This window comes from Vigna unguiculata, chromosome 5 (genome assembly GCF_037176805.1).
Source record: "Vigna unguiculata cultivar grain cowpea cultivar isolate G323 ecotype 2 chromosome 5, ASM3717680v1, whole genome shotgun sequence".
Taxonomy (NCBI): Eukaryota; Viridiplantae; Streptophyta; class Magnoliopsida; order Fabales; family Fabaceae; genus Vigna; species Vigna unguiculata.
Genome location: NC_140796.1, coordinates 7,489,408 through 7,517,392, shown reverse-complemented (window position 1 = coordinate 7,517,392; position 27,985 = coordinate 7,489,408). Strand labels below are relative to the sequence as shown.

General features: G+C 30.5%; 1 protein-coding gene and 2 long non-coding RNA genes across 3 annotated transcripts; 1 reads left to right on the top strand and 2 right to left on the bottom strand.

Annotated features, from left to right (window-relative positions):
* Positions 1-348: 348 nt before the first annotated feature.
* On the top strand, positions 349-4,172 carry LBD18 (LOB domain-containing protein 18). Its single transcript, XM_028073816.2, has 2 exons — positions 349-1,149; positions 3,656-4,172. The coding sequence occupies exons 1-2, from the start codon at positions 835-837 to the stop codon at positions 4,037-4,039; spliced, it is 699 nt and encodes a 232-aa protein (XP_027929617.2). The 5' UTR covers positions 349-834; the 3' UTR covers positions 4,040-4,172.
* Positions 4,173-7,278: 3,106 nt separating this feature from the next.
* Positions 7,279-14,796, bottom strand: LOC114184282 (uncharacterized). Its single transcript, XR_003604571.2, has 3 exons — positions 14,681-14,796; positions 10,347-14,374; positions 7,279-7,612 (listed from the first exon to the last, which is right to left on the bottom strand). It is a non-coding gene; the product is annotated as an uncharacterized LOC114184282 (long non-coding RNA).
* An 8,194-nt stretch (positions 14,797-22,990) lies between these two features.
* LOC114185894 (uncharacterized) lies at positions 22,991-26,667 on the bottom strand. Its single transcript, XR_003604914.1, has 2 exons — positions 26,565-26,667; positions 22,991-23,328 (listed from the first exon to the last, which is right to left on the bottom strand). It is a non-coding gene; the product is annotated as an uncharacterized LOC114185894 (long non-coding RNA).
* Positions 26,668-27,985: the final 1,318 nt, after the last annotated feature.

The window sequence follows — 27,985 nt, the reverse complement described above, 5'->3', positions numbered from 1 at the left end:
ATTAGTGATTAACCTGCCTTGAACTTTGTTTAATCATTTAATTTAAATTAAATGATCGAATTCCGTTTAATCCACATTTATAATTGATTTTTTTCTTCGATCTAATCCGTCTCAAACCCGTAGTTAGGTCATGAATTTTAATGTTTTGAAGTCACAACAATGACAACACCAAATTATCATCAGCTCTATTGTTTTTCTCCACATAAAAACAAAATAATGCAAATCAGCACATTCTCTCTCATGTTATATCATATTATAAACGCGTAAAAATAACAAAAAAATTTGTTCTCATTAGCTTGGCTCGGTTACAAAACCCTCTTTTATGATTACATCATCTCTTGGTCCAAATTCAAAGCTTCCTCTCCCAACACATACCTTTGCACTCACATGATAACAACTAGGGGAAGTCTCAAAAGTGTGTGTGTTTCGGAGAGAGAGCATGTTTGTGTGTTGAATGAATTCACGATCACGAGAGGAACGAAGACAAAAGAGGGAAAAAGGTGAAGAAGTTTTGAGGGTAATTGTGAGCAAAGAAGCCATAGCTAGCCACCTTATACCTCATGTTTTTCTTCACGCAAACAGCTAAATGTGGATGTTAAGCCTTTGCTCCCTCGCGTGCCTTTTAAGACTTCTTCTTTCCTATTAAATCCCCTCATTAAATCTCCCTAACCCCACCAAACGTATCCTACCTAAATTCTTCCTCACAACACTCCACCCTTCTTCTTCTTCTTCTCTTCCTCTTTCCACCAAACACACTTCACCCCTCTCACAAAATCCTCTCTCCATAACCTAATCATTCCCATACCCTTCTCACCTATATAATTTTACTCCAACATGAGCATGAGCAGTGGTAGTGGCGGCAGCGGCGGTGGCAGCAGTACTGGTAGCCCTTGTGGGGCTTGCAAGTTCCTCAGGAGGAAATGCATTCCGGGTTGTATCTTTGCTCCGTATTTCGATGCGGAGCAAGGTACAATCCATTTCGCCACTGTGCACAAGGTTTTTGGGGCTAGCAACGTGTCCAAGCTTCTCCTTAGCATTCCTGTGCATAAGAGGCTTGATGCTGTCATCACCATTTGTTATGAAGCACAATCACGCCTCAGAGATCCTGTTTACGGCTGTGTTTCGCACATCTTTGCCCTTCAGCAACAGGTAAACTATTGATTTTGATTATAACTCTAACTCGACAGAATTATATATGATTAACCATGGTTTCTTAATGTGTGTTTTTGGCATGTGCATTATATATGTCAATTAATTGCTTGCTTTTAATTTGGCTACCTGAATTATCAGTTTTCAATTTCTTCTCCCCAACACTAACCTAACCAGGTGAATCACTTCAATCGGTATGCTTTCAAGACGTTTTCTATTGACTGTAGAATGAGAATCATATCAGAAATTAGAAAATTATCAGATTGAGAGTGTTGAGTTTTTTTTAGACTTTCTGTTTCTAGAAACCGTAAATTAAACATATTATATATATATATATATATATATATATATATATACAAATATATGTATGTATATAATATATGTGTATGTATATAATATATATGTATGAATGGATGTATGACTGACTCATGTAACGTTCCAGTTTATTTTGTTTGTTTGCTGGCCAATAAAGTGAAACCTAAGAAAAGCCTAGTTTTATAATGTTCACATAACACCACTCCGCCATGGTTTTCAATCTCATTGTATTCTCAAAACAATGAAAAAGAAAGAAACCAGTTTTTGTTTTAGTTTTTTTTATTATTATTAAATATGATTTTAGTCTATAAATTTTATCATTTTATTATATATTTTAATTTTTAAACTTTTAAAACGAATATATATAATTTTCCAAACCTAATTACGTTATTTTTTTATGCGTCAAATTCAAAATGATGTTTGAGTCCATAATATTTGATATATTCTGACTCAAATATTAATAAAAATATCATTTAATACCTAAAATAATTAATGAAACAGAAATAAGAGAAACATCATTTCTATTTATTTTTAAAATTTTGAGATTTAAAATGTATTAAAATTTAGAATATAAATAAATTTCAATAATTTTATATCCATGTTTGAAGACAACAAATATATTTAATAAATTTTTTATATGAAATCAGTTTGGCTACAGTTTATGATGAAGCCGCTGGGAAAAGGGACCCATCTGTGTATTTTTTTTAGTTTCTTTTTCTCTTGTGGCTCCGATCCTTCAAGTGAAGGAGAAGAAAAGATTAGCATGCATTGTAGTAGAAGAAGTAGTAGCTTGTGGTTTTGTGCGCTGAGAAAGAAAGGTGAGGTTTGAGTAAAGTAAGGGTAGGGTTTGGAAGGCATGGAAATAAGGGAGACAGTTTGAATGCATTTCAGTTAATTCCTTAACTCTTATTTGATTAACAAATGATGTTGGTCGGCTGTTACACAAATGCCATGGGCCATTACCTCCTTGCTTCTTGCAGCTTTTGGGGAACTGGTCGGTTAGTTCAACCCTTCAACCCAATTTCATACACATAATTTAAATAAACCTTTTTTTTTGTCTATATATATCTTTTCATAAAATCACCTTCGCAAATCAATCTAATATATATTCATATCTTTAGTAAAATTTAGATTATGAAATCTTAACATCTCAAATTTTCTCCACCATTTTTTTTTCTATATGCATAGCCTGTGTTAATTAACTATAGCATGTGTTCTGTAAAATGTATATAATAATACTTTTTTTTTTAACTACAGTGCTCATAAAAACTTACTAGCTAAATTGAAATAATTTTAACCTAATGATAAAAATGTCGAACTTTATTTGACAATTGGACAAAATTATAAGCTTGTTCAGAAGACTATTTACATTATTGTGAATGCACGATGCTAATACTTTCTTTTGATTTTGATAATTAAGTTTTGGAATTACACATATTAATCCACTAATTCTTTGATTATTTAAGATTTTCTAGTAGCGTAGAATATGGTTTCGTAGAAGGAAGTTTTTGTTCCTTTTGCAGTAGTCTACCTAGGATTATATTTTCTTTTCATCTCACCTTTGCCGTAACAGAGTAGGAAAAGAAATAAGTTATAAATAATTTTTTGTTGAGTTTCTAGAAAATTTATATAAAAATGTTAAAAAAGTATGCTTACCATTTCTCAAATGGAATTAATGTATTTTTGTCTCTCTCTCTCTCCATATATATCTGTTCTAAAATAATTAGCTCATATTTATGTTGTTAGTATTGAAATTATTTCATTATTGTTATTTATAGAATCTATGAATTTCTGATTTTTAAAAGAACCATATATTGTTTTCTTCCTTCAAGTTTAATCATGTTTATTTATGTATCTTTTGGAAGTACCTTTGTTTGTACAAAACTCTTGCTTGTACATTTTCTAGAAGTTTGTTTAAAGTTACCGTGTTGATACTTGTATTATGTTTTCCTTAATTAGTCTTAATCCTACTCGGGATCCTCACCTTTTTTTATCCATAATTACTAAATTAATTAGAAAACGCGACATAGATTGAAAATTACGTATTTCATTTATAAATAATTCTATCTTTCTCTATTTTTCCATTTGAAGAAAAAGTTATAAAATAATTCTATCTTTCATTTATAAAATAAAATCATAATTTATTCAATGAGTTACAATGTTCTAACATTTTTTTTTGTTCTACATAAAGGTGGTGAGCTTGCAAGCAGAACTCTCATACCTACAAGGCCACCTTGCCCAGATGGAGGTACCTCATCCGCCGCAACCTCCTCCGTCTCAACCGGCGACGGCACTGCGATTCTCAATGGCTGATTTGCCGTCGGCGGCGACCGGAGTGATGGCGCCGGCCACCACTTATGACTTGTCTTCACTTTTTGATCCGACGGGGCAAATTTCATGGGCCATGCAACATAGGGCCATTGACCCACGTCAATACGTGGCTGCTCCTCCGTCAAGTTCTACTAGGGCTGACGTGGAAGCAGTGGCACGTGACCTTCCTCGTAGGCACGGGTCTCCACCATCACCTCCTGCTTCAAGCTCCAATGCTTCACCATCTCTATCTCTTTCCAAATGATCAAACATGTTTTCGGTCTCTGAATGAACTAGTTATTATTATTTTTCTTTAATTTGGTTGCTACATTGGAAATTAGACTAGCAAAGGGATCTTCAACTATTTATTTAATATAATAACTATGATTATATTTGTATATGATTGTTGTTTTCTTTTATCTTTTATTTTTGCGTTGCAGTGGATTTACTAAGATGCACATGAATTGCTTCCTGGTTTTCATTCAGTGGATTTCATTATATTGAGTTTTTTTTTTTTTTTCTCGAGTTATTGAGTTCCGAATTCGTTGTCGAGTTTGAGTAGGAGAAATTGCAGGAAATCTAAAAACTTTGGATTTTGATGGCATCAAAGTGCTCATATCAGTGATTGATCTCTTGATGCCACAAGGTATGTGACTGTGACTGTAAGCATGATTTTATTGGAAATTTTAATTTCGTCTTTGTTACTCAACTTTCACTTTCACCCTGACATTTTAACGTATTTTAGATTGGCTAGGGAATTTGTAGTTAAAAGGGTGTTTTCTCTATTACGAAAAATTAAAAGGAAAAACTTATTAAGTGATGAAAAGATTAAGAACATGAGAATAAAACAGAGTGGAATGTTATTCTTTTAGTACACTCAATAAGTTTGACATTGCTTAGGAGTCAATGTCAAGTGTAGTTTATATACTTCTTTCTCCTTCCACCTTTCGAGGTGTCTTTTAAAGACAAAATAGTGATGAAATTTCATGTTCTAAAGTGGACAATACTTCGGGAACGTGATAATTATTCATAATTTATAGTCAAAGTTGAGGCCGTGGTGGTTATTCATAACTTGAGGTCAAACAAAGTTTATATACTTCTTATTTTTTCCACTTTCTGATGCCTTTTAAGGACAAAACTATGACGGAGTTCTATCCTTCAAAGCGGAGAATACTTCGGGAAGTACATTGATCCTAATTTATATTTTCAAGTACCAAATTTTCTACATAAATTAAACATTTTTAACTATGAGTATCCATTCCTTGTAAAATAATATGTTTGTTTGAATTTTCATTAGAAGAATCTTTTATATCAGAATTATATTATAGTCGTTTGAGTTGAACACCAAATAAAATATCGACTTTGATATTAGTGATAATTTTCTTAAGAAAAAATTATCAATAAATGTATGGATATTTTTTTCTTATAAGATATTCATTTTTTTTCATTTTTACTTAATACCAAACTTAAATCCATATTTAAATTTATATATATATATATATATATATATATATATATATATATATATATATATATATATAAAATGGATGTCATGAGTTACATATAACCACAAGCATGATTGATCCAAGTTTGGTGAAACCGTTAATTGTTTGTACTAGGGCTTCTTTTTTTTTTTTTTTATAGGCTAAATAAAATCATATGAATAAAGTCTTTTACAGTATTATCATTTGCATTTAAACTGAGCAAAGATCCATTTCATATTTAGGGTGTTTTTTCTTTTTTCTTAAATATTTTGAGCTTGGATTTGTTGTTAAATAGATTTAAAAAGTTTAAATTTGCTGCATAGTGTGATTTGATTATTTTTTTTCTTCCTCAAATAAATTAGTATCTCTTATACATTTATGTACAAATCATAAAATCCGATTAGAGGTTACTCCGATATTGGGAACGACGTTCAAACAATAGTTCAATCATTGAAGTTTACAAATTCGTCTTAAAGTTTGAAATAAATGATTAAGATATCTAATAATCGAAAATACTAATTTATAAACGGATTCACACTAATTAATATGTCTTTTATTATTATTGAATTTATAATTTTTTTTATCTATTTTGTAGATATTATTGATTTATCTTTTCTAATTTGAATATATGATTTTTTTTTTCTTTTAATTTTAATAAATGATACTTTTAATATTTATTTTAAATTATTTAGATACAAAATTTCTAATATATTTAAATAAATAGAAAGTTACAATATTAACTTAAATAAATAATTTATATTATAACTCAAATTTTTATTTGTCATTATCAAATAGTTTTATCACTATTAAACAATTTAAAATATTATTAAATCACAAAATTTCATTACAAAATTTCTTAAAAGATAAAAAATAATTATAAAATGTTATTTTATTATCAACTGCAATTCAATTAAATGTATTATTTGATATGTTACATGATTATTCTAATAAGATAATTTCAATATTGAATAAGTTTTTAAGATTTTATTGATAATCTACGCTAATAAATTCTACAAATTAAATAAATAAAGCTAGTATCAAATAAAGAAGTAGGCACAATTGAATTTACTTAAAGAAAATATAAATTTAGATTCTAATTATTAGGGTTAGCTAAATTCCGACTCTATAGATTGGTTTAGAAGATATTACATATAGATACAATTATTGTATGCAGACTTGTTGCATATTTAAGAAATTAGTGTGATGTGAAATATGATTACATCATCATACTAATACTTCAGATTAAATTCAGCTTTACACGATGATATTTGGATTACTTTTAGGAGAGTTCAAAACTTTTTTTTTTAAATTATAATGTAAAAATTTATAACTAAAAAAATTGTTAATCATTATAATAACTAATTTATATATCAATTTATAAAATAAAAAATTATCACTACAAGAAAATGTCTTATTAGTAACTAAAAGTTGTTAGTCACTATAGTGACCAATTTAGATACCAATTTACAAAATTAAAATTTATTGGTTACTAAAATAGTCACTAATATAAATAAAAAATTATAATTGATCACTAAATTTGTCACTAATTAATTAGAGAGCAATTTAGTAACTAAGTTATTTTGGTAGCCAAAACTTAAGTAGCTAATTTTTAGTGACTAATTTTCTTTGGTAGCCAAAACTATGGTAGCTAATTTTAAAAACCAATTTAGTGACCAATTATAATTTTTTATTCATAATAGTAACTATTTTAGTAACCAATGATTTTTTTCCTTTGTAAACTTGTATCTAAATTAGTAATTATAGTAACTAACAACTTTTGGTCACTAAAATTGGTTACTAATGAAGCATTTTCTTGTAGTGTATTAATTATTAAAATAATCATTATTACAAATAAAAAAATATAATTAATAATTAAATTCATCATTAATTAATTAAAAATTAATTTTTGATAGTAAAAATCTTGATAATAATAATTATTTTAATAAGTAATGATTTTTTATTTTATAAATAATATTTAAATTAATCATTATAATAATTAATAATCATTCCATGGCACATGTTTAGTTTAGAATCGAAATCATAAATTTATTTCTGTTTTGATACAGTAGAGGCAAATGTGCATTTAGAAATTGATTAGTTACTAGGGTTTTTGAGCTCCTTTCAGACAACACAGAGAAGATGAAAAAAATCGCCATTTCTTGTTTTCTTTTCCCCCTTCAATTTTTTTTTCACGTGAGATTGGGTTTTGGAGAGATTCGTTCATTTTGTTTTGTGTACCCATAATCTTCTCCCGCAGATCAATTTTGATCATTTCTGAGCTTTGGTTCCATCTGGGTTCCATGATTGGAGAGAACCCAAAACTCAAAAAACTGTGAATTGATCAAATGCTTTACCTGCATAAATATATATATAGCTTTTAGAGAGCTCAATTTTAGAACATTTCAAAGATATGAAGGATTACTCCAACAACCTATGCATGGGTTTCAAAGGTGTCTTTTGGAAGATGATTCCAAAAATTATTTTAACTTTGTTATTTTGAAAGCTATTTAAAAAATAATATAATTTTTGTTATATTAAAATTAAAATTTGCATACTTAGGGATAGAAAGAATGTAGAATTAAATTGGTGGGAGTTTGACCATATTTAATTTTTTTTTTTTAGTGAAAGTTCGTATTCATTTTCATTATGAATACTTAAGTATGAAAGTTAGGTTTTATCTGTATTACCGGGCATAACAATATCCACCTATATATTTTATTAAATACATTTTACATATAAAAAATAAATGATCAAATTCAATATCAAATCATCTATATTTTCTTCTTTTTAATTTTAAACTACAAGAAATTAATTATAATTGAATAAATTTAAACTAAAGTACGAAAATAAATTAAGTGGAGTTTTAGTTAAAGTTAAAACTTAGTGCCATGTTTGACTATTTCATTTTTATCCTTGAACCAAAATTTTATTTTCAACTCCATTATCAATTTTAATGGATATGAAAATTTTATTTCATCGAGTATGACCGTATATCCCTATCCATCCCTTTTCTGTTTCATATATTAATTAAATATATCTTATAAAAAATAAAAGAATCTAAAAAAACATGATATTATCAAGTTTTTAATGCAAAAAATATATATTTTTTCCTGATATCAAATATTAAAAAAACAAATTATAATTATATAAATATTAATATGAGTATTAAATAACAATTAAATAAAGGTAAAATAACTATAAAAGAAAAATAATATCAAAAAATAACAATTGGATAAAAGTAAAATAATTATAAAAAATAAAAATAAAAATAATCAAATATATATCTTAGAAATAAGTCATGAAAATAAGGATAGAAGAAAAGTTAATATTTTTTAAAATTACTTAAAAAATTAAAGATATTTTAATAATTTAAAACAAGAATGAATATAAAGACATTTATCGATGTTGAGATGAATATAAAGAGAAGAAGGAGTTGCAAATGTACATAATCATTATCCTCATGTCCAATTTAAAAAATTAAATATTACTCATATTAATATTTATGAGATCTTTTTATCAAAATTGAAAGTCATCCCTAAGTTTCATAATTTAAAATAAGAATGAGAGCTAGATATTCATATAATTTCTTATGCCCAACTTTATAAGATCATCTATATTCTAGATCCAATCAATTATTTATATACACAAATTTATTTATTATTGCTACTTAAATTATCTCTTATTATACTATAGTAAAGATAAAATATGGTCCTTGTTGAAAGGAAGAATAGACTATACACCTTTATGGTGTGAGATAAGTTATTAGGTTTTGAGATCCAACAAAATTTTGCATCACTATTTTATCCTTGAGTCTCTCTCTTTCTTTACAAATATAAAAATTAACTTTTTTAATGACCAAAATACTCCTAAAGTGGATTGTCAAATTAAATAATGTCAAGAAAACATTTTCCAATTCTAAATGTAAGAAACCAAATGAGAACCGGATAGTTGCATTTACTTAACATAAAAATTTCAATTTTTATTCTTAAGTTTCATGGTTTCCTTATAGATTTTAAGCTTATCTTACTTGTACCTCTTATTTGGTAAGAATCACTTTTCTTTGGAGTGAGTATATTATGATATGTTTCAAACAAACCTTTTATCAACACCAGAAAAAAAAATTATTTTTTTCATAAATTAAAATAAACTTATGAGTTTAAAGAATATTACTTTAAAATATTATATAAAACAATTTCTACACTAATTAATTTTAGTATATGAAAAATTATTTAATTTATTTTTCTCTATCTCATAATTTACAAAAAAAAAAAAATCAAATATAACTTCAGTAAAAGAAAGAAAAAAAAAAACCTCTCTAAAAAATATAGCTACTCCCTGGTATCGTGTAAGTGATGCTTTTTTCCCCTTTATTTGAAGACATGGTTGGTTGGTCCATAGTGGGCTATAAATCTCAAATTTTAGTTTTAATAAGGAAAAAAAATATACAGTGATATTAGATTTTATATAACAAAATGACTACTTATATATATATATATATATATATATATATATATATATATATATATATATATATATATATATATATATATATGTTGGTTAAAGGTCTACACTACCATTAAAATTTAGTGAAAAGTACAAAATTAGAAGAAATTCCATTAATATGAAATTTCAAAATTCGAACAATTATAAGAATGTTTAAAAAACATATATGCTACTAACAGTTCTCCTCTTTTAAAACAAAAACATTTCTAAAAAACAGATCTTAATCAAGTTCTTAGAGAACCTTCTTGAAACATGACTAAAAAAAGCACAACACATGCATCTTTTCGAAGCTTTGAATATTAGAACAATAGAATGAGTCATGTTATAGCAGTCTCAGAAACTTTGAAGCCTATTTGAGCTAATATTCAAACATATAACTAAGGAAATAAAGCTGAAATCTAACGTTTTAATAATCTTCATATCTTGTGACAACTTTTTTGTTATCTTTCATGAAACTTTTGACATATAAAAAACTATATTAACTGAAGTGTTGTTAGCTTTATATACATATTAAACATCAAGTTGATGAAAAGTAATGAATAATTAATGAACAGAAGTAATGAAAATTGAAAATCTGAGTAGAACCTGCACAACGATGTAAATGGATTATTGCTTGGATCTGATGATGAAACTAAAGACAATAATATATTTATATCAGATATCTCTGTGTGTGTGACCACTTTTGAAGTAATAATCAAATGGTTCATATTGTTGGGTTCGTAAGAGACTCTATAAATACACAAACTAAGATTCTTCCCTCACTGACATGAACAACTGTGGAATCTAATTCTCTTATCTTTGCTTTACACTGCATCAATATTGCAATAATGGTGTTGCTTTTTTCTTCACTTTTTTTAATTCTTCTATAAAGTGAGGTTCGCTTTGTCACAGGTAATTAATCTTCCATACACAAAAAACATAGAAAACACCCATTATTAACTATGTTACATTCTCCATGAATATTGAACATGTACTATTTATCTTATAAAGATGTACAAAACGCAAAAACTATATGACATATGTACATTCAACTAAAATATAATAAAATAAAGGTTAAATATTTTTTTTCTGTTTTGTTACTATGGCGATTTTTTTTTAAATTTTATTTCATTGTTTTAACTTTCTCAAGTTAGTGTGTGACGTTTAGATAACGAATGACATGTTATTAATCAAAGAAACAACTGTCAATATTACAAATGTGTCATTGTCTCATTATAATAATGTTATTACTTTGGATTTAATGATAAAATTAATTACATTAACTCATCTTAAAAGTAAAATTAAATTGAAAACATCCAAATATAACTACAGGTAACAAAATGATTGGATCTTACAGATTGATTTTTGAATTTGTCAGCTCGGTTCAACTTATATAACCCGTCAACCTGTCACATTATGGGTGGGACAACAGATTAGCCAGATTTAATAAATTTGTAATTTTTAATACATTTTTCCGATAAATATTTTAAAAAATTGGTATCTAAGTTTAATTATTTAAACTCTATTTCTTTCTAAAATTTTGAGATAATTAAAGTGACATTGGATTTAATGTATAAAGTTATTGAAATGATTCCATTAGAAAGTGATACTTGAAAGTAACCTCGTGAATGGAGTGCATGGTGGAGTTTAGCAAACTCGTACTGTGAATGGAAATCACAAAATAAAATTTTTTGAACATGAAATATAGAATTTTTAAGATATAAAGGTTTGATATAACTCTATTTGGTACAAGGAAACACTAAAAAATTTCAGAATTTTTTTACAAATATAGGTATATAAACTAAATGCCTTACAAAAAAATAAAATAAAATTGTACTAAATGGACAAATTTTGCAGATGTTGGAGATTGATCAGCATATTTCTCACCTTTTTCTGAGCAACTCCAATGTATGCATCTTTATTCGAATTTTGTAGCAAAAGTTATAAGTGTTTGAAAATTATCTCTATTAAATTTATGTATATGAAAATCTATGACTATCATATAAAAGGCAATGACTCTAAATCAAATATACACTAAAAGAAGTTACCAAAAAAAATCAATTTTTAACTATTTTTTTATTGATGTTTACAAAATCATGTGAATAATAAAAACACAAAAATACATCAAAATGGTTACTACGAAGGATACGAAATGTGCATATGGAAAACAAAATGGTAAACAGTAAAAAACAAGTACAACAACGAAAGATATAAAATACCTACCTCAATTAAACACTTAGACCCACAAAATCTCAAATCAAATAAAAAAAAATTGTCCACTACTACAAAAGACCCACACCAACCAATTTAGACTAGCAAAACGACTTTTAACACTTCTACAAACACTCACACAGAGCACCACCAGAGAAAGAATATGAGAGCAAGAGAGAAAATATGTTGGAGTTGCAAAGAAGAAAGTTGAGAACCCCACCAGTGCAGTAAGGGCTTTAGGCCCCGGTTGTTTTTAAAATTCTGTCCCGATTTTAGAACTGAGGCATATTGGGATGAGGCCAAAAGGGTTGGTTTTTGGCCTCGGTTGTCAACCGAAGCCATAGAGGCGTTTTTCTGCTCTGGTCACGCCTGAACCGAAGCCATAGATCTGCTTTCCATATCTGCTTCTCGGCATTCCAGATCTGCTTCCCGACATTCCAGATCTACTTCCCAGTGTTCCAGATCTGCCAGATGCGCGTTTTAGTTGGCTGTGTGAACGTCGTTTATGCAGATCTGTGTTGATGATGTAGTTGCATGAGGTAGACTCTCCGGAGAGGCTTCTTGTGAACATGGAAGAGTGCTTCGTCAAAGGTGTTCGACTCCAGGCGCGGTGGTGGGCTGCGTTTCATTCGACTCTAGGCGTTGCAGTGGAGGTTTCGTTCTTCTCCTTCGAGGCATGGTGGACCTGCTGCGTTTTTCGTGGATGAGGTGTTGCAATGGCTTCGTGAATGGTGGCTGGTCTGATGGAGGTGCAAGTGGCTTGGAGAGAAATGGAGCGGCAAAGAGAAATGGATGAGGAGATGGAGGCAACGAAAACCCACAGACGGCGACGACAGCTGGTCAGCGACAACGTTGGAACTGGTGGTGGCAGAGGGCGGCGCAGCGTTCGTGCAGAGAGAATTGGGGAAGAAGATGAATAATGATCGGGGTTCACGAATTAGGGATTTTAACCAGCTTTATGGCCTCGGTTATTTAAAGAACCGAGGCCTAAAGTGGCTCAATGGCCTCGGTGAAAGGGGACCCGAAGCTAAAGGGGGCGGCGCTGATGAAATTATTAAATTAGGGTTTATGGGCAGGGTTATAGGCTTCGGTTCTATTTCAACCGAGGCCTAAAACACCCCAATATTGCCTCGGTCCAAAAGCACCTGAGGCCAAATGTGTTTTTGTTGGTGGCAATTTTAAAATTTTCATTTCTGGGCTGCCTAATAGGCTTCGGTTCTTAATGAACTGAGGCCTAAAACTGCTTACGACACTGGTTGTTTGTAGAACCGAAGCAATATAGGTTGATGAAATTGTAAAATTGTCACCGTCTCCTTATAGGCTTCGGTTATAGCACTAGTGCCCTAATTTAAACCGTTTTAGTCAGATTATTTATGGTTCAATATAAACAAGTTTCATCTATATTGCAGATAGTTAGAGGTGTCAATTTGACTCAGTCCACAGGGTTTGGTCCTGGTCCATATGAGTTAGGATCAAAAAAATTCACATTGAAAGAAAGTCTCCATCAAAGAAATCCACAGGACAAAAATCCCCACAAAAGTCCTATGGGTCAGGGCCAACTCATGGGCTTTCTACTTAAACATGAAAATTTTATTATTTTTTAAAATATATTATTAAACATTCCGGCGACCTAGAAATACTCAACGACCCTGATTGGTCGAACGAACCCAATAATCTGGACAAGTATGAGATAGTTATGATTGTGTACTTATACATAAACATATGATATTGCATATAGTTATTGAAGAGTTATTCACATTTAGATAAATATTATTCTTTTTTTTTCAATATATTTGATGTAGTCTAGATGTCTTTTGAGAAGAAAATCATAATTAAGTTATGAGTTAAAGACAATATCTTGAAAGTGATTATTGACTATAACAATGTTATTCTAACAAAGGAGTAGGAATACAATAAGAAAATATTGTTATACCGGTCTAGTGTCATATTAATTGAATTCAAAAGTACTTTTATTTTAAAAACTGTGTTGAAATTCATCATCATTACGATTTTTTAGAATAATTCTTAAACTTTAACCTAAAAATGGACTTACTTCATGTTTAGATTAAAATTGAAACAAAATTAAAAAGTAGTTTCACTCGCGAAACAATAAATATTGATTTCTGGTTTCACACACATGAATTTTCATCCCTTTGAAGCAAAGGTGCACTTAGAAAATTGATTACTAGGCTTGTTGACCTCCTTTGAGACAACACAGAGAAGTTGAAATAAACTGCCATATCCTTTTTTTTTTTGTTCTTATAATTTTGTTTCCATGTGAGTTGTTGTTTTCAAGAGCTTCATTTTCATGCCCCTTCTTCTTCGACCGACCAAATTTGCTTTCATTCCATTTGTGTTCGACCTTAGAGACGAATGGAGCCATAATTGAAAAATGATTTTTTTGAACTGATCAAATGCTTTGCCTGCATAAACATATAGCTTTAGAGAACCATTTTTGAGAAAATCTAAAAGACCTCAACAAGTTTACTCCGGGTATGTTTGGTTGAGCGTTCTTGAATTGATTCAACTTTAATTAATTCTTCAACACATAAATAAGAATCAGTTATTTTTCATTCAATATAAATTTTGTACTCTTTAATTAATTTTGAAGACCAAATATGTATTAATTATACGTTAGAAAATTAATTCTACATCAATTTGATATAACCAAACACATACTCCAACAAACCAAAAATTGAAAATCTACGTAAAAATAGAAGGACATGAACCTGGAAGTGCAACTCAGCTACTTCGATCTCATGAACTGAAGCGAAATATTATATATTTAGAGTTTAAGATTTAAGGTTAAGGACAAGAGATTCTATAAATACACACACTAAAGATTCTTCCCGCACTGAAGGGGAAATGTTAATCTTACACTTAATCTGGGTGGAATCCAATGCTCCTCTTCTATTCTATTGATTGATTCGAAAAACAGTGTTGCTTTTCTTTCCCTTTTTTGGATTCTTCTATAAAGTCAGGTTAGCTTTTGTCACAAAATTCATTTAGTAATGAAGAAACAAAATATTAAATTTCTATTTGAAATATATATTAACAGAAACGGAAACAAAAAATCAATCTTTTCTATCAGTGTGAAAGGACAATGAGTGTTCCAACAATGGAACTGAAACAAAAAAGGAAGAAGAAGATCAAATGAATTTCGATAAGAAACTCTCTCTTTGTTAGCCGATGGCCAAATGGGCCTGGCCCAAATCATTAACCTTGGCATCAACCTTAGGGTAATTACTTTCTGCACCCCCACAATATAAGGAAAACATTCAAATACCTTTCACCATTATACCACTCTACAAAGAAGAACAGAGAAAATACTGAAAATTTTCCATGTGTTCTAGAAAAAGCTCTTTCAGAAACACATTTCTCATAGGAGTGTTAAAGAAAATTCATTCCAGAAGATATTATATACGTTCTGGAAACTTTGTTCTCGACATTGGTTTCAAAAGAGATGTTTCGGAATATATTTTACACATTTTGAAAATATTATTTCAGAAAATTTTATTCCGAAAATTTTATTTTGAAATGCCTGTTCCAAAATTAATAATGTAAAAGTTACTTTTACTCATTTTCAAAAATTAACAGGGTGCTGGCAGAAATTAATGGGATGAAGGAGACATGGCCGAAGAAGGAAACATAAGCACTAAAGAAGACAAGACAATGGGAGGAACACACATGAAGCTTATCAAAACGTTAATTAATTGATAAAAAAAAATTAAAATTAGCCATAATTTAATAACACGAGACAAATATTAAATTCGTGAGTCATACTTATGTTATATCATTCAATCTTTTTTTCGTTTACTATATCTATAGATCTCTCTTTTACTCTTTTTTTAATCACTCTACTCCACACACCCAACTATGGCACAGACTGTGATAGGACATAAAACTATGATTATTTTCATGTAATTATACCCTAATAATTATGCTTATTGTTGGCAAATAAGTAGACACAATGGATTTGACAGCTTGTAGATTGAATATGAGTTTGCATGATTGGAGCAGATGAAAGCATAGAGTTGGCATAAATTTAATTTGTCACATCAAGTTATCATCTTCCCTTAAAATATATATTCTTTTTTTCTCCTAAAGATGCTACTACAACTCACATTATTTATATTCTCTCCATAATTGAACGCAGAAATTATCATCTATGTTGCTGTTTACCTTCATACAACAACCTCTATTAATTTGCTTGAGTTTGACTGGTGAGGGAGTGAAAACAGAGAGAGGTGAATTTAGTTTCCTTTTTCAGATTGAAAATAAATACAATTAAAATTGAAAAGAATATGAGTACCTTTTATCATCTTATCATTGTTAACTTTTACGCAGCAGAGAGAATAGACAGTAGGATTCAAAGAGATGAATGTATATTCAAGAATGAATTGTATCACATACACATGGACTACAGTGCTTTATATAGCAGCACATTATACAGAGAAACAGAATACAACAGAAAAACTGATAGTTGTTTTTTTTTATTAACTAACACGGCTGATACGTATTTGACTTAACTACCTAACACTCCTCCTTAAGTCAAACTGGCTTTAATATTCACAATGCCAACTGCATCCTTTAGCCAACGAAACCTCTCTGTTCTAAAGGCTTTTGTGAATAGGTCTGCTAGCTGCAACTCAGATGTACAATGCTCAACCTTGAGTTTTCCATTGCATACTTGATCACGTATGAAATGGAATCGTGTTTCGATATGCTTGCTCCTCCCGTGCAATGCAGGGTGCTTTGCCAAATCGATCGCAGATTTGTTATCTACCATCAACCTAGTTTTGCTTGAGAGTTCCACCATCAATTCTTTCAGCAACGTTTCCAGCCACACTGCTTGACAGCAAGCTTCAGAAGCTGCAATATACTCAGCCTCACAGGAAGACAAAGCCACCACGGGTTCCTTAGTTGAGTTCCATGAGATTGGAGCTCCCCCAAGAAAAAAGACGTACCCTGCAGTGCTCTTCCTATCACTCCTATCACCACACCAATCTGAATCAGAATATCCCACTAACTCCAATTCTGAATCAGCTTTTCCATGTGGGAACAGAATCCCACTGCCCATCGTCCCTTGTAGGTACCTAAGAATCCTCTTGGCAGCACACATGTGTGACTCCTTTGGATCTTGCATATGTCTACTTATTAACCCAACACTAAAGCTCAAATCTGGTCTGGAATTGCACAAATATCTCAAACTCCCAACCATTCTCCTGTAATCTGTAGCATTAACAGATTCTTCATCTGGTGTGGATTCCAGTCTCAGTCCAGCTTCTGCAGGTGTGACTGCAGGATTGCTATTCTCCATCCGAAATCGTTTCAGCAGGTCCTGTGTGTACTTTGTTTGGTGCATTATAATACCATGCTCTATCTTAGTGAACTCAATACCAAGAAAATAGTTGAGCTCACCTATATCACTCATTTCAAATTCATCTAACATTTGCTGTTTGAAGTGAGTAATATCCTCTTCATTGCCTCCTGTTACCAACAAGTCGTCAACATATAACAACACGATCAATTTGTTGGAGAGAGAATCACCAGGCCGACTTCTCATGTACACTCCATGTTCTGAACTACACCTGCTGAACCCAATGAACTTGAGGAACTGGTCTATTCTCTGATTCCAAGCTCTAGGGGCTTGTTTCAAACCATATAGGGCTTTTTTCAGCTTATAGACTTTCTCCTCCTGTCCTTTCACAACAAAACCTATTGGTTGTCTTACATATACATCTTCTTCCAGAAAGCCGTTCAAAAACGCTGCCTTAACATCCAGTTGGTGCATTGGCCATGAGAAGAAAACAGCCAACGCTATTATGATTCTGACTGTCTCTATTCTTGCTACTGGGGAGAAGACTTCTCCATAATCCACCCCTGGTTTCTGCAAGAAACCTTTCACAACCAGTCTGGCTTTGTATCTCATTATCTCCCCTTTTGGATTCATTTTCACCTTGTAGACCCATTTTAGATCAATAGGTTTCTTCCCATATGGAAGTTCAACCAGATCCCAAGTCTGATTCCTTTCAATTGATGTTATCTCTTCCTTCATAGCTTTCCACCAATTGTTATCTGTTGCAGCCTCATCAAAGTTCATAGGTTTAGATTCTGCAATTAGAGCAAAATGCACTAAATTGCCATCTGTTGTTATATCAGCATCGTGCAACACCTCGTAATCATCCAAATGTGTAGGCTTTTGGATGATTCTTGATGACCTCCTTACACGTGCATTCTGATCAGCATGAACTACGTTAGTATTCTCTTCCTCTATCACGATTGTGGGTTGAGAAATTTTACTACTGTGATTTTGCTTCCAAATCCAAGTAGAGGTTTCATCAACTACCACATCCCTGCTGATATGAACTTGGCTATTTTCAGGATCCCATAGCTTGTAGCCTCCTGTTGAGTGGAATCCAATCAGGATCAGACGTATTCCCTTATCATCCAACTTACTCCTGTGCTGGTCAGGTATGTGTTTGAAGCAAAGAGACCCGAAAATCCTCAAGTGGGAAACATTTGGTCTTGTCCCACTCCAAGCTTCCTCTGGTGTAATTCCTCTCAACCTCTTTGTAGGAGAACGATTTAGCACATAAGATGCTATTAAAGCTGCCTCTCCCCACAATTCCTTTGGCAGGTTCTTACTCTTTAACATGCACCTAACCATGTTCATGATAGTCCTATTCCTTCTCTCGGCAACACCGTTCTGTTGGGGTGTGTATGGAGGTGTGATCTCATGCTCAATCCCAGCTTCATCACAAAAATCCTGAAAATCTTTTGAGGTATACTCTCCTCCTCCGTCTGTTCTTAAGACCTTGAGAGCCCTTCCACTCTGCCTTTCCACCAGATTTTTGAATTTTTTAAACACCAGGAGTGCCTCATTCTTTCTTTTTAGCAAGTACACCCACATCTTGCGAGATAGGTCATCAATGAATGTAATGATATATCTGTTACCTCCATACGTTTCCACTTGGATAGGACCGCATATGTCTGAATGAACCAGATCCAATTTTTCTGCAGCTCTTTGAGGAACAAACTTGCAAAAACTTCTTTTTGTTTGTTTACACTCAACACACTCCTTGCACACATCTCCAGGAGCCTCTAAGTCTGGTAGTCCTTCCACCATGTTCTGATTCTTCAACAGACACAAATCTTTGAAGTTCAGATGCCCATACTTGTAATGCCAAGTCCATTCTGTCTTATTTGTTGAAGCAGCGAAGCAATGATGCTTTAATGCATTCATCCCAACACGAAAAGTTCTATTCTGGGATAGTTCTGCCTGTAGAACAAGGTGTTCTTGTTGATCAAACATGCTTAACTGATTATTTTGCATGGTAATATGATACCCCTTCTGTAGTAGCTGGCCTAGGCTTAACAGATTAGTTTTCAAGCCTGGTACATATAACACATCTTCTACCAGGATTCTTCTTCCACTATCAACACTTAACACCACTCTTCCCATGCCTTCTGCTAACAGGCTGCTGTCGTCTGCAAATTTGATCTGACCATGGGTTGATTCACTCATCTTGACAAACCAATCCTTCTTTCCCGTCATGTGTGTTGAACACCCTGAGTCAAGATACCATGATGTGTCTTCTGCTACCTCATTATCAGTCTTTGCCATCAGAACTACTGCTTCTGAGTCTGAATCTTCTTGGGCAAGATTCGCGTGGTTGGTGGACTTGGTTTTCGACCCTTCTCCATTCCTGCATTCACGAGCAAAATGCCCCATTTTCTGACAATTGTAACATCGTACCTTTTTCTTGTCAAATTTCCAGGGTTTGTCACCATCTGCATTTTGTTTCTTCCCTTTTACGGGTTCTACAGAATCAGATTCTTGATTCTGCTCCTTCCAATTCTTGCCTCCTTTCTTCACTCCTTTAGGCTTACCTTTCGGTGTGGACCTCACTTACAGAGCTTGTTCTTGAATACATTTTCTTTCACTCAACCTGTACTCATGCGCCTCTAGTGAGTGTTGAAGTTCTTCCATCTCCAAAGTTTCAAGATCTTTGGTCTCCTCGATTGTTATCACTAGGTGATCGAACCTCGGTGGTAGAGACCGTAAGACCTTATGCACCACATGTTGATCAGAGACCTTCTCATTACATGTCTTCATAGCATTTACCAACCTTTGAATTTTATCAAGATACTGTGCAACTGTTTCATTATCTTCCATCATTAGAAATTCAAACCTCCTTCGTAGGGCCTGCAACTTTACTTTCTTGTGTTTGTCTCCATCCCTATAAGTCTTTTCCAAGATCTCCCACACTTCTTTGGCAGTAGTTGCCTTGCAGACCTTGTCAAAGATATTGGAGTTTACACATTGATACAGCAAGAACCGTGCCTTGCTATCAAGCTTTTGTTGTTGCTTGAAGTGCTTCTTTTCTTCCTCAGATGCCTTGCTGCTTAGCTCAACTACACCTTCTTGGATGATTTCTACAACATCTTAAAACCCAAAAACTGCAAGCATTTTGATCTTCCATTGATCAAACATGTTGCCGTCAAACACTGGTAACCCTCCCTGTATGAGACTCCCCATTCCAGCCATTCTTCAGTAGATCCACCTGACAATACCCCTTTACGTGAGGTTCTTCTATGGGTTTTCTTGATTGAGCAAGAAACCACTCTCTTCACTAAAGAATCACTCCTCTATCTGGAATACTACCCAAAACAGCTTTACAACACGTACTAGCCCTTTGTAACTCTTCACAGGTTCTATCGGAACCTTGCTCCTGATACCACTGTTAACTTTTACGCAGCAGAGAGAATACACAGTAGGATTCAAAGAGATGAATGTATATTCAAGAATGAATTGTATCACATACACATGGACTACAGTGCTTTATATAGCAGCACATTATACAGAGAAACAGAATACAACAGAAAAACTGATAGTTGTTTTTTTTTATTAACTAACACGGCTGATACGTATTTGACTTAACTACCTAACAATCATAATAAAAAATGAGCCACTCTGAAAAAAGAAACTATTTTTTAATTGACTCCGATCAAAAGATGATTTATGGAAATTTGTTGGAATTCAAATTTTTTAAAATTTATTGTATGTTAAATATAGAATATGTATATTGGTGGGAGATAACTCTATATAGATTTTTTATAATATTTTGGATATGTAAAGATGATAATATGTATCTTATTTATGTTTTGTCTTGTGGAAGTTTGGATGTTGTTTTTGAGTTTTGTATGTTAAAAAATAAGAGATAGAGATTGATTGATTTTGAGTAGAGAGAGAGAGGTGAATTTGGTTTACTTTGATAGATTAAAAAAAAATATTACTACTACTTTTTTTAGCATATTTTCACTTTTAGTTTTTCCTTTTTAAATTAAATAATTTTAAAAATTTTGCTTATTTTTATCTATATTTATTTATCCATTTATCTTTCTTCTATCTTTGAAATAGATTCCAAATAATTTGAAGTTACAAATTCATTTTTTTAGTTAAAAAAAACTTATAAACGTTTTTCTCACTAGCTAAAATTAACAAGACCATTGATTGTGTTCTTTCTTTTTCTTTATCACACAATCACCAATAGAAGGCTCGGATCTTGACCCTGTTAGCTGCAACAAAATTTTTGCTAGAAAATGACCACCAAAAGGTGATATGCACTAAGAATTTGCGAGTCTCTGGAAATTGTGGTATGGACAAGATCTACTAAGGTTGAAGCATGGCAAATTAATGGTTGAAACATCTATGGTCCAAGATCATGACTTTAATTACTTCATGCTTCATGGGCATGATTCTAAATGTATTTTTTTTAACATGTGTACTTACTTTTATTTTTTATATTTATATGGTTGTAATAGTGAACCATTGATCTAATTACTTTGGTTAATTTTTTTGTGTATTTTATATTATATATATATATATTTATTTATTTATTTATTTGTATTTATTATTATAAAAACTAGTTTTATTGAATAACGAAACTTGGATAATTATAAATAATATAATATTAAATTATGAGAATTCAAAATATAGTGCAAATAGTATTATTTTAAAATATCGTTATTTATATTTAAATTGTTTTCGATAAGTATATTACGACGATTTTAATTGTCATAATTTATCCTAAAGAACCACCACTTTATACAACGTAACAAATGACAGTTGTTGTGGCGATTTGTTTGAAATCGTCACATTATCTTTATGACAATACAAACTGTGGAGGTTTTTGAAACTGTCACAGACGTAAATTGTGACAATTAAAATCGTCACATTTTACGAAAATAAGTATGACAATTTATATTATTTTTTGTAGTTAAGTGTGTTTACTTATATAAAGTGAACATTGATATACATGTATAATATTTTTCGTAAAGCATGAATTATATATGGTATATTTTGTACATTACGAAAAAATTGTTAATTATCAACGAATCGTTGTTAAATTATACCTACTTATCGAAAAAATTGTCGTAATTATTGACGGTCTAGATTCATCGATAATTATCGATGAATTTTGACCATCGATAAAATTTGTTGATAAATATCAATTTTATTTTTCCTTATTCTTTTATTCATCTTACCATCTCCACTTAATTTATAAAATATCTTATTAAACTTGGGAGAAATTTTGCCTTTTTTATCCGATAGATTTACAAATAAAAAAAGTTGTGGTAATAAAAACTTTTTACCAAAAAGATCTTTAGAGATATAATTACCGATGAATTTTATCAATAAAATTTACATGAATTGGTGAAAATGTAAATAAAAAATAATTTTATCAAAAGATATATTATAAACTGATTTTGTAAGATTAAATTAAATTTAAAATAAGAAATATACATAGACAACCGTGTATATGTCAAATATTGTTATATTAATCTACTAGTATATTAGATGAAATGGGGACATCGTATTTACTTTGGTTAACTTTATATTAGTGAAATTCGAAACCATTTTTATTTTAAAAATTAGTGTGTTGAAATTCATTATTATACATTAGAATTTGTGAGACATTTTCCAAACTTTAATCCAGTATTTAGATTAGAATTGAAGAAAAATGAAAAAATAGTTTTACTCCCGAAACAATAAATATTATTTCTGTTTTCATAGTTTCATACACTATAATTTTCATCGCTTTGAAGCGAATTAGAAATTGATATTACTAGGCTTTCTGACCTTTCAGAAAAGACAGAAAAGTCCAAAAACACTTGCATTTCTTGTTTTCTTTCTCTTCTTCAATTATTATTACACGTGGGATTTCGGTTTTGAGAGATAGATTTATTGCTTTAGTACGCGGCTTCCCCGGAACAATCTTGAAATTTTCTGAGGTTTTGTTCCATGTGTGTTCCATGATTGGAGAGTGATCAAAAGTGAAAAACGTGTTTTCTCAACCGTCAAATGCTTTACCTGCATAAATATATAGCAGATACATGTATCACTTATCATGCCATTATTAATCATGTATCCTCACAAAAATTTGGTTTTCCTAAGTTTTGGTTCCATCAGGGCTTCATTATTGGATAGTGCTAACAGAGGGGAGCTCAAGAGTGAACACAGACATTTTAATAAGAATATAAATGTAATTTATAAAATATATTAAAATAAAAAAATTATATATTAATTTATATAAATATAAAAGAGGCATGTTAGAAGTTTATATCGATTAGAGATAAAATGATTTTATAATATATAAATGAGAGTTATCTTACAAACAAATTTTGTAGGATTGAATTAAATTTAAATTCACTTCCAAAATAATATCATTCTAATATGGTATCAAAACTTTCTAACAACACCTTTTTTTACTTGTTTCTTCCCCCATAAAGATATTGAATAGAATGAACTATTTTTTTTTTTTCCATTAAAATTCAAAAAATGAACGTTTAAATATCCCTCAAAAACAAGTAAATACATTTGAAACATATAAAATGCAGTTAATCCTGCTCAAGAACAAGCTATTATTGCAAAAATTGGTGAATACAACTAACTATCATTAAGAATCTCATCCTTAGACCAAAAACAGGCAAAGGGTGGAATACCGCAAAGAGAGAGTGTACCCACTAAAAAAAAGTTTTTGTAATTGGTACATGTTCTGTTAAACCGCCCATAAAAATCATATTTTGACTTTTAGCCGGAGAATATCCGAGAAGGGCTTCCATTGAATGAATAATGGATCCAAATCTTAAAAATAACAATGCTTTTGAATAAGCATGAGTAATCAAATCAAATAAAGCACCTCGATAAGATCTCATACCCAAAGCTAACATCATATAACCGAATTGAAACATTGTAGAATAGGCCAAATTTTTCTTAATATCTTTTTGAACAATAACTAAAGTAGCTCATAATATTATTGTTATTATACCTATAAAAATTATTGCATTCATTATTTTAGGTACCTCTACGAAAAGAGAAAAAAGACGAGCCACAAGAAATATTCCAGCGGCACTGTAATTGTCCGTTCCTAGTTTGAACATACAATCCATGACCCGTTAGGCCGCCAATTCATCATATGTCATCAAAAAAGGTTATTAAATAACAACTAATTTAAAAATTAAAAATAATTAGTTGTTATACTAATTAAGTTAAATATTATTTTATAAATTGAATTATTAGTATTTAAAATATATAGTCTCTATTATTAATATAAAAATTTATAAATCAAAATTTAAATTAGTATCTGTTTAAGTATCAATGTTTAATTACTTAGTATTAGTCTCTATTATTAATTAGAGACTATGGGAGCATAAAGCAAAGAAGTAAGAACAATGTAATACACATAAGTAAAGAAGAGCTAATTAATAATGCAAAGGTGCAGTTTTTTAAGGGGCTGATTTGCTGTGTGTTAGTAGAATATATACTAGATTAACCCATGACAGACCTATGGGAGCATAATATAGCTAAGAGTGAAGCAATACTTCACTCTTTAGCAATAAAAATAGAGTATGCAGCAGACCCCAATATTTTTGTGATAGTATAAATGGAGATTATTTGGATTTTGATATGAATTTGTGTTTTTTAGAGGATATCATATTGATATTTAGGGGCAATGAACTTTGTACATATTTTTTTTTTGTAAAAGATTATGGTAACAAATGTTTTAATATTAATATTTTTTTTATAAAGAAAGAGACAATTTATAATTTAGTAATAATAAATAACTAAAACTCTAATAATTAATGTGAAATACTAATTTAGATTTTGATTCACATGTCAATTATAAATTCTTTTTTAATAATAAAAATATTTTAAATGCGAATAATTTTTAGTTTATATGATAGTGTGACTTAGTTCATACATAATCAATATTTTTTTTTGTCTTTAATTCATTGTTATTTAGTGATTTTTTTTTTCTAAGTTGTTATTTAATGATTTTTCTGTAATATTTACTAAAGTCACCATTCACATAGTGTCGGAACTCGTGCATTGTAAGGGGACTTGCCTTCTCCATTCCAATTTTTTTTCATATATATATATATATATATATATATATATATATATATATATATATATATATATATATATATATATAACAAAAACATTTTTTTTATAATTTTAATATATTTTATATGATTGGCCTTTCAAAATTTGTGTCTACATATTTTGTCACTCCAAAATAATTTATGAAGATTTGTCGTTGTTCATACAAACCATCTCAAGCTCAAGTGCAAAAAAGAGATCATACAAATGACTTGATTCGACATTTGACTTGGGTCAATTCATAGGTTAACAAGTCTCAATTTTTTGGTTTGGGTTGATTCATCTCGACCTTCAGTTCAAGTCAAACCAATTTGACCTAGATTCAAACTAATGGTCGAGCCAAGTCGACTTCAAAAGTCATCTTGAATCCAAGGTTGAGCCAAGTCAACTAACGTCTAGAGTCAAACTGAGTCGACCCAAGTCCCTGGAGTCGAGTCGAGACAAGTCAAGTTAATTCAGACTCAATTGACTCAAGTCATTGGTTGATGTTGAGGTAAAATAATTCAAATCCAAGTCAAGTCAAGTGAACCAAACTCAAATTCATACGAGTCGGCCTAAGTCCAGGTCGAGTCAAGTCGGCCTAACTTATGTCTAATATACTTAATAATAAAAGTATATTAGATTGATCTTATTGGATTTAATCTAATTGATAAAATGAGTTCAATTTAAATTTAATCCACTTTAAATTAGATTAATAAAATACAAATCTAATCGATTTAGATTTAATCTAATTTAAATTAGATTGATAAAATACAAATCTAATCGATTTAGGTAAAATGAGTGTAGATTATAAATCCAATATATATTTTATTGGATCTAGACTGGATTTTGAAAAGTCCAATCCTCACCCTTGAACACAATTAAAACCTACAACATGCCCTCATTGTGGGAGTATGTATTTAAAGACGTATAAGGAAAAAAGGTGAAACCAAATGGCCGCACTTGAATCTTCCCACCATACACACCACTATCCTCTTTCACGGAGATCTCAAATTTATCATGCATATATGAATTTCTTTATGGGGTGTTGCATGAGACTTCCCATGAGACTCACAACACAAACGAAAACCATAAAAAAAAAAAAGCAATGAAATGGTTAATTAACAGAAATGGAATGAAAATTGAAAACCTTTGTAGAAATAGATGCAGACATGCATATATACCTGCAAGTGCAACTCAGCGACTTCTATCTCATGAACCTGAATATGTGTCCATTCACTTGAACTGGTAATCAAATTGTCCTCCACTGCATTATTATGGTTCATAATCATAAGGGATTATATAAATGCACAAACTAAAGATTCTTAATCTTACACTTAATTTGGTTGGAATCTAATTCTCTTGTTAATTTTTTGTTTTATCGAATCATTCCAACAATGGTGTTGCTTTTTTCACTTTTTTTGGATTCTTTTATAAGGTGAGGTTCGCTGTTCATTTCTTTTGCATATACAACACTATCTTACAACAATGTCGTTTAAGCATATATATATATATATATATATATATATATATATATATATATATATATATATATATATATATATATATATTCAAAGAAATGTTGCTTAAACAAATAATAACGAAGGTCTAATTGCTGTTATTGTCAACCTATTATGACAATATTTTTTGGGTGTATGTTTTATTTCAAATCATATAACTCAATAAAAATGTGAACCCATATATATGATGTTAAATTACGCACCGATCATTTAAAAATAATACACGAGTTTATTTTTTTTAGTAATGTTAGAGCTATAAATATGATCTTATTTGAGTGGTAATATGTTGGATTATATATAGTCATAATTTAGAATTGACGCACTCATGTTAATTACTGTATTGTTAATTGTATAAGATAAACAATGTTAGATTTATGTTTAATATTTGAAGCCCTTCGTTTAAAAGGATGTATTGTTTGTTGGAAAACATGCCTACGATCTTTGTTAATATATAATTATTCTATCATATATCCACTATTAGTTGCATATTGTAAGAAAAAATAAATTAAATGATTAATTTTGAAGACATAGTAGATGATATATTTATATGAAAGAGGAAGAAAAAACGAAAACATAATTGTATTATGGAGTAGTGGTGTGTGTGATTGTCTTAAGTGGACGTGTAATTTATCTCTATTATTCTTTTCATCATAATTTTTATTCTTAAAAGATGTTTTAGAAAAAATTCAGTGATTGTGCAATAGAACCATATTTATCAGTGGGTTTGATTCTTGCTCTTCGCATATTACCCTTTGTGTACCTTCAGCACTACCAATCATAGAGTAGAGGCTCTAAGCAGTGCCTTCTAAAAATGGTGCATTTTCTGCAGAAAATCATAAAATCTGGGTAAACACCAGATAGTACTGAATCAAAAATGGTGTTTGTGGAAACCAAAATACGCTGGGTTTTGGCATTATAAGTGTCCACTAATCAGAAAACCATTCAAATTAGTAACATTGTTATCGAGTAGTAACTAAATGTTGCTTCACTTCTTTGTATTCCAATCTGAGTAGAAATTGGGGTATACTCTTATCGTTGGAAAGAAAAAACAGGATAGAAATAGTAAGATCGAAAAGACATAGCTA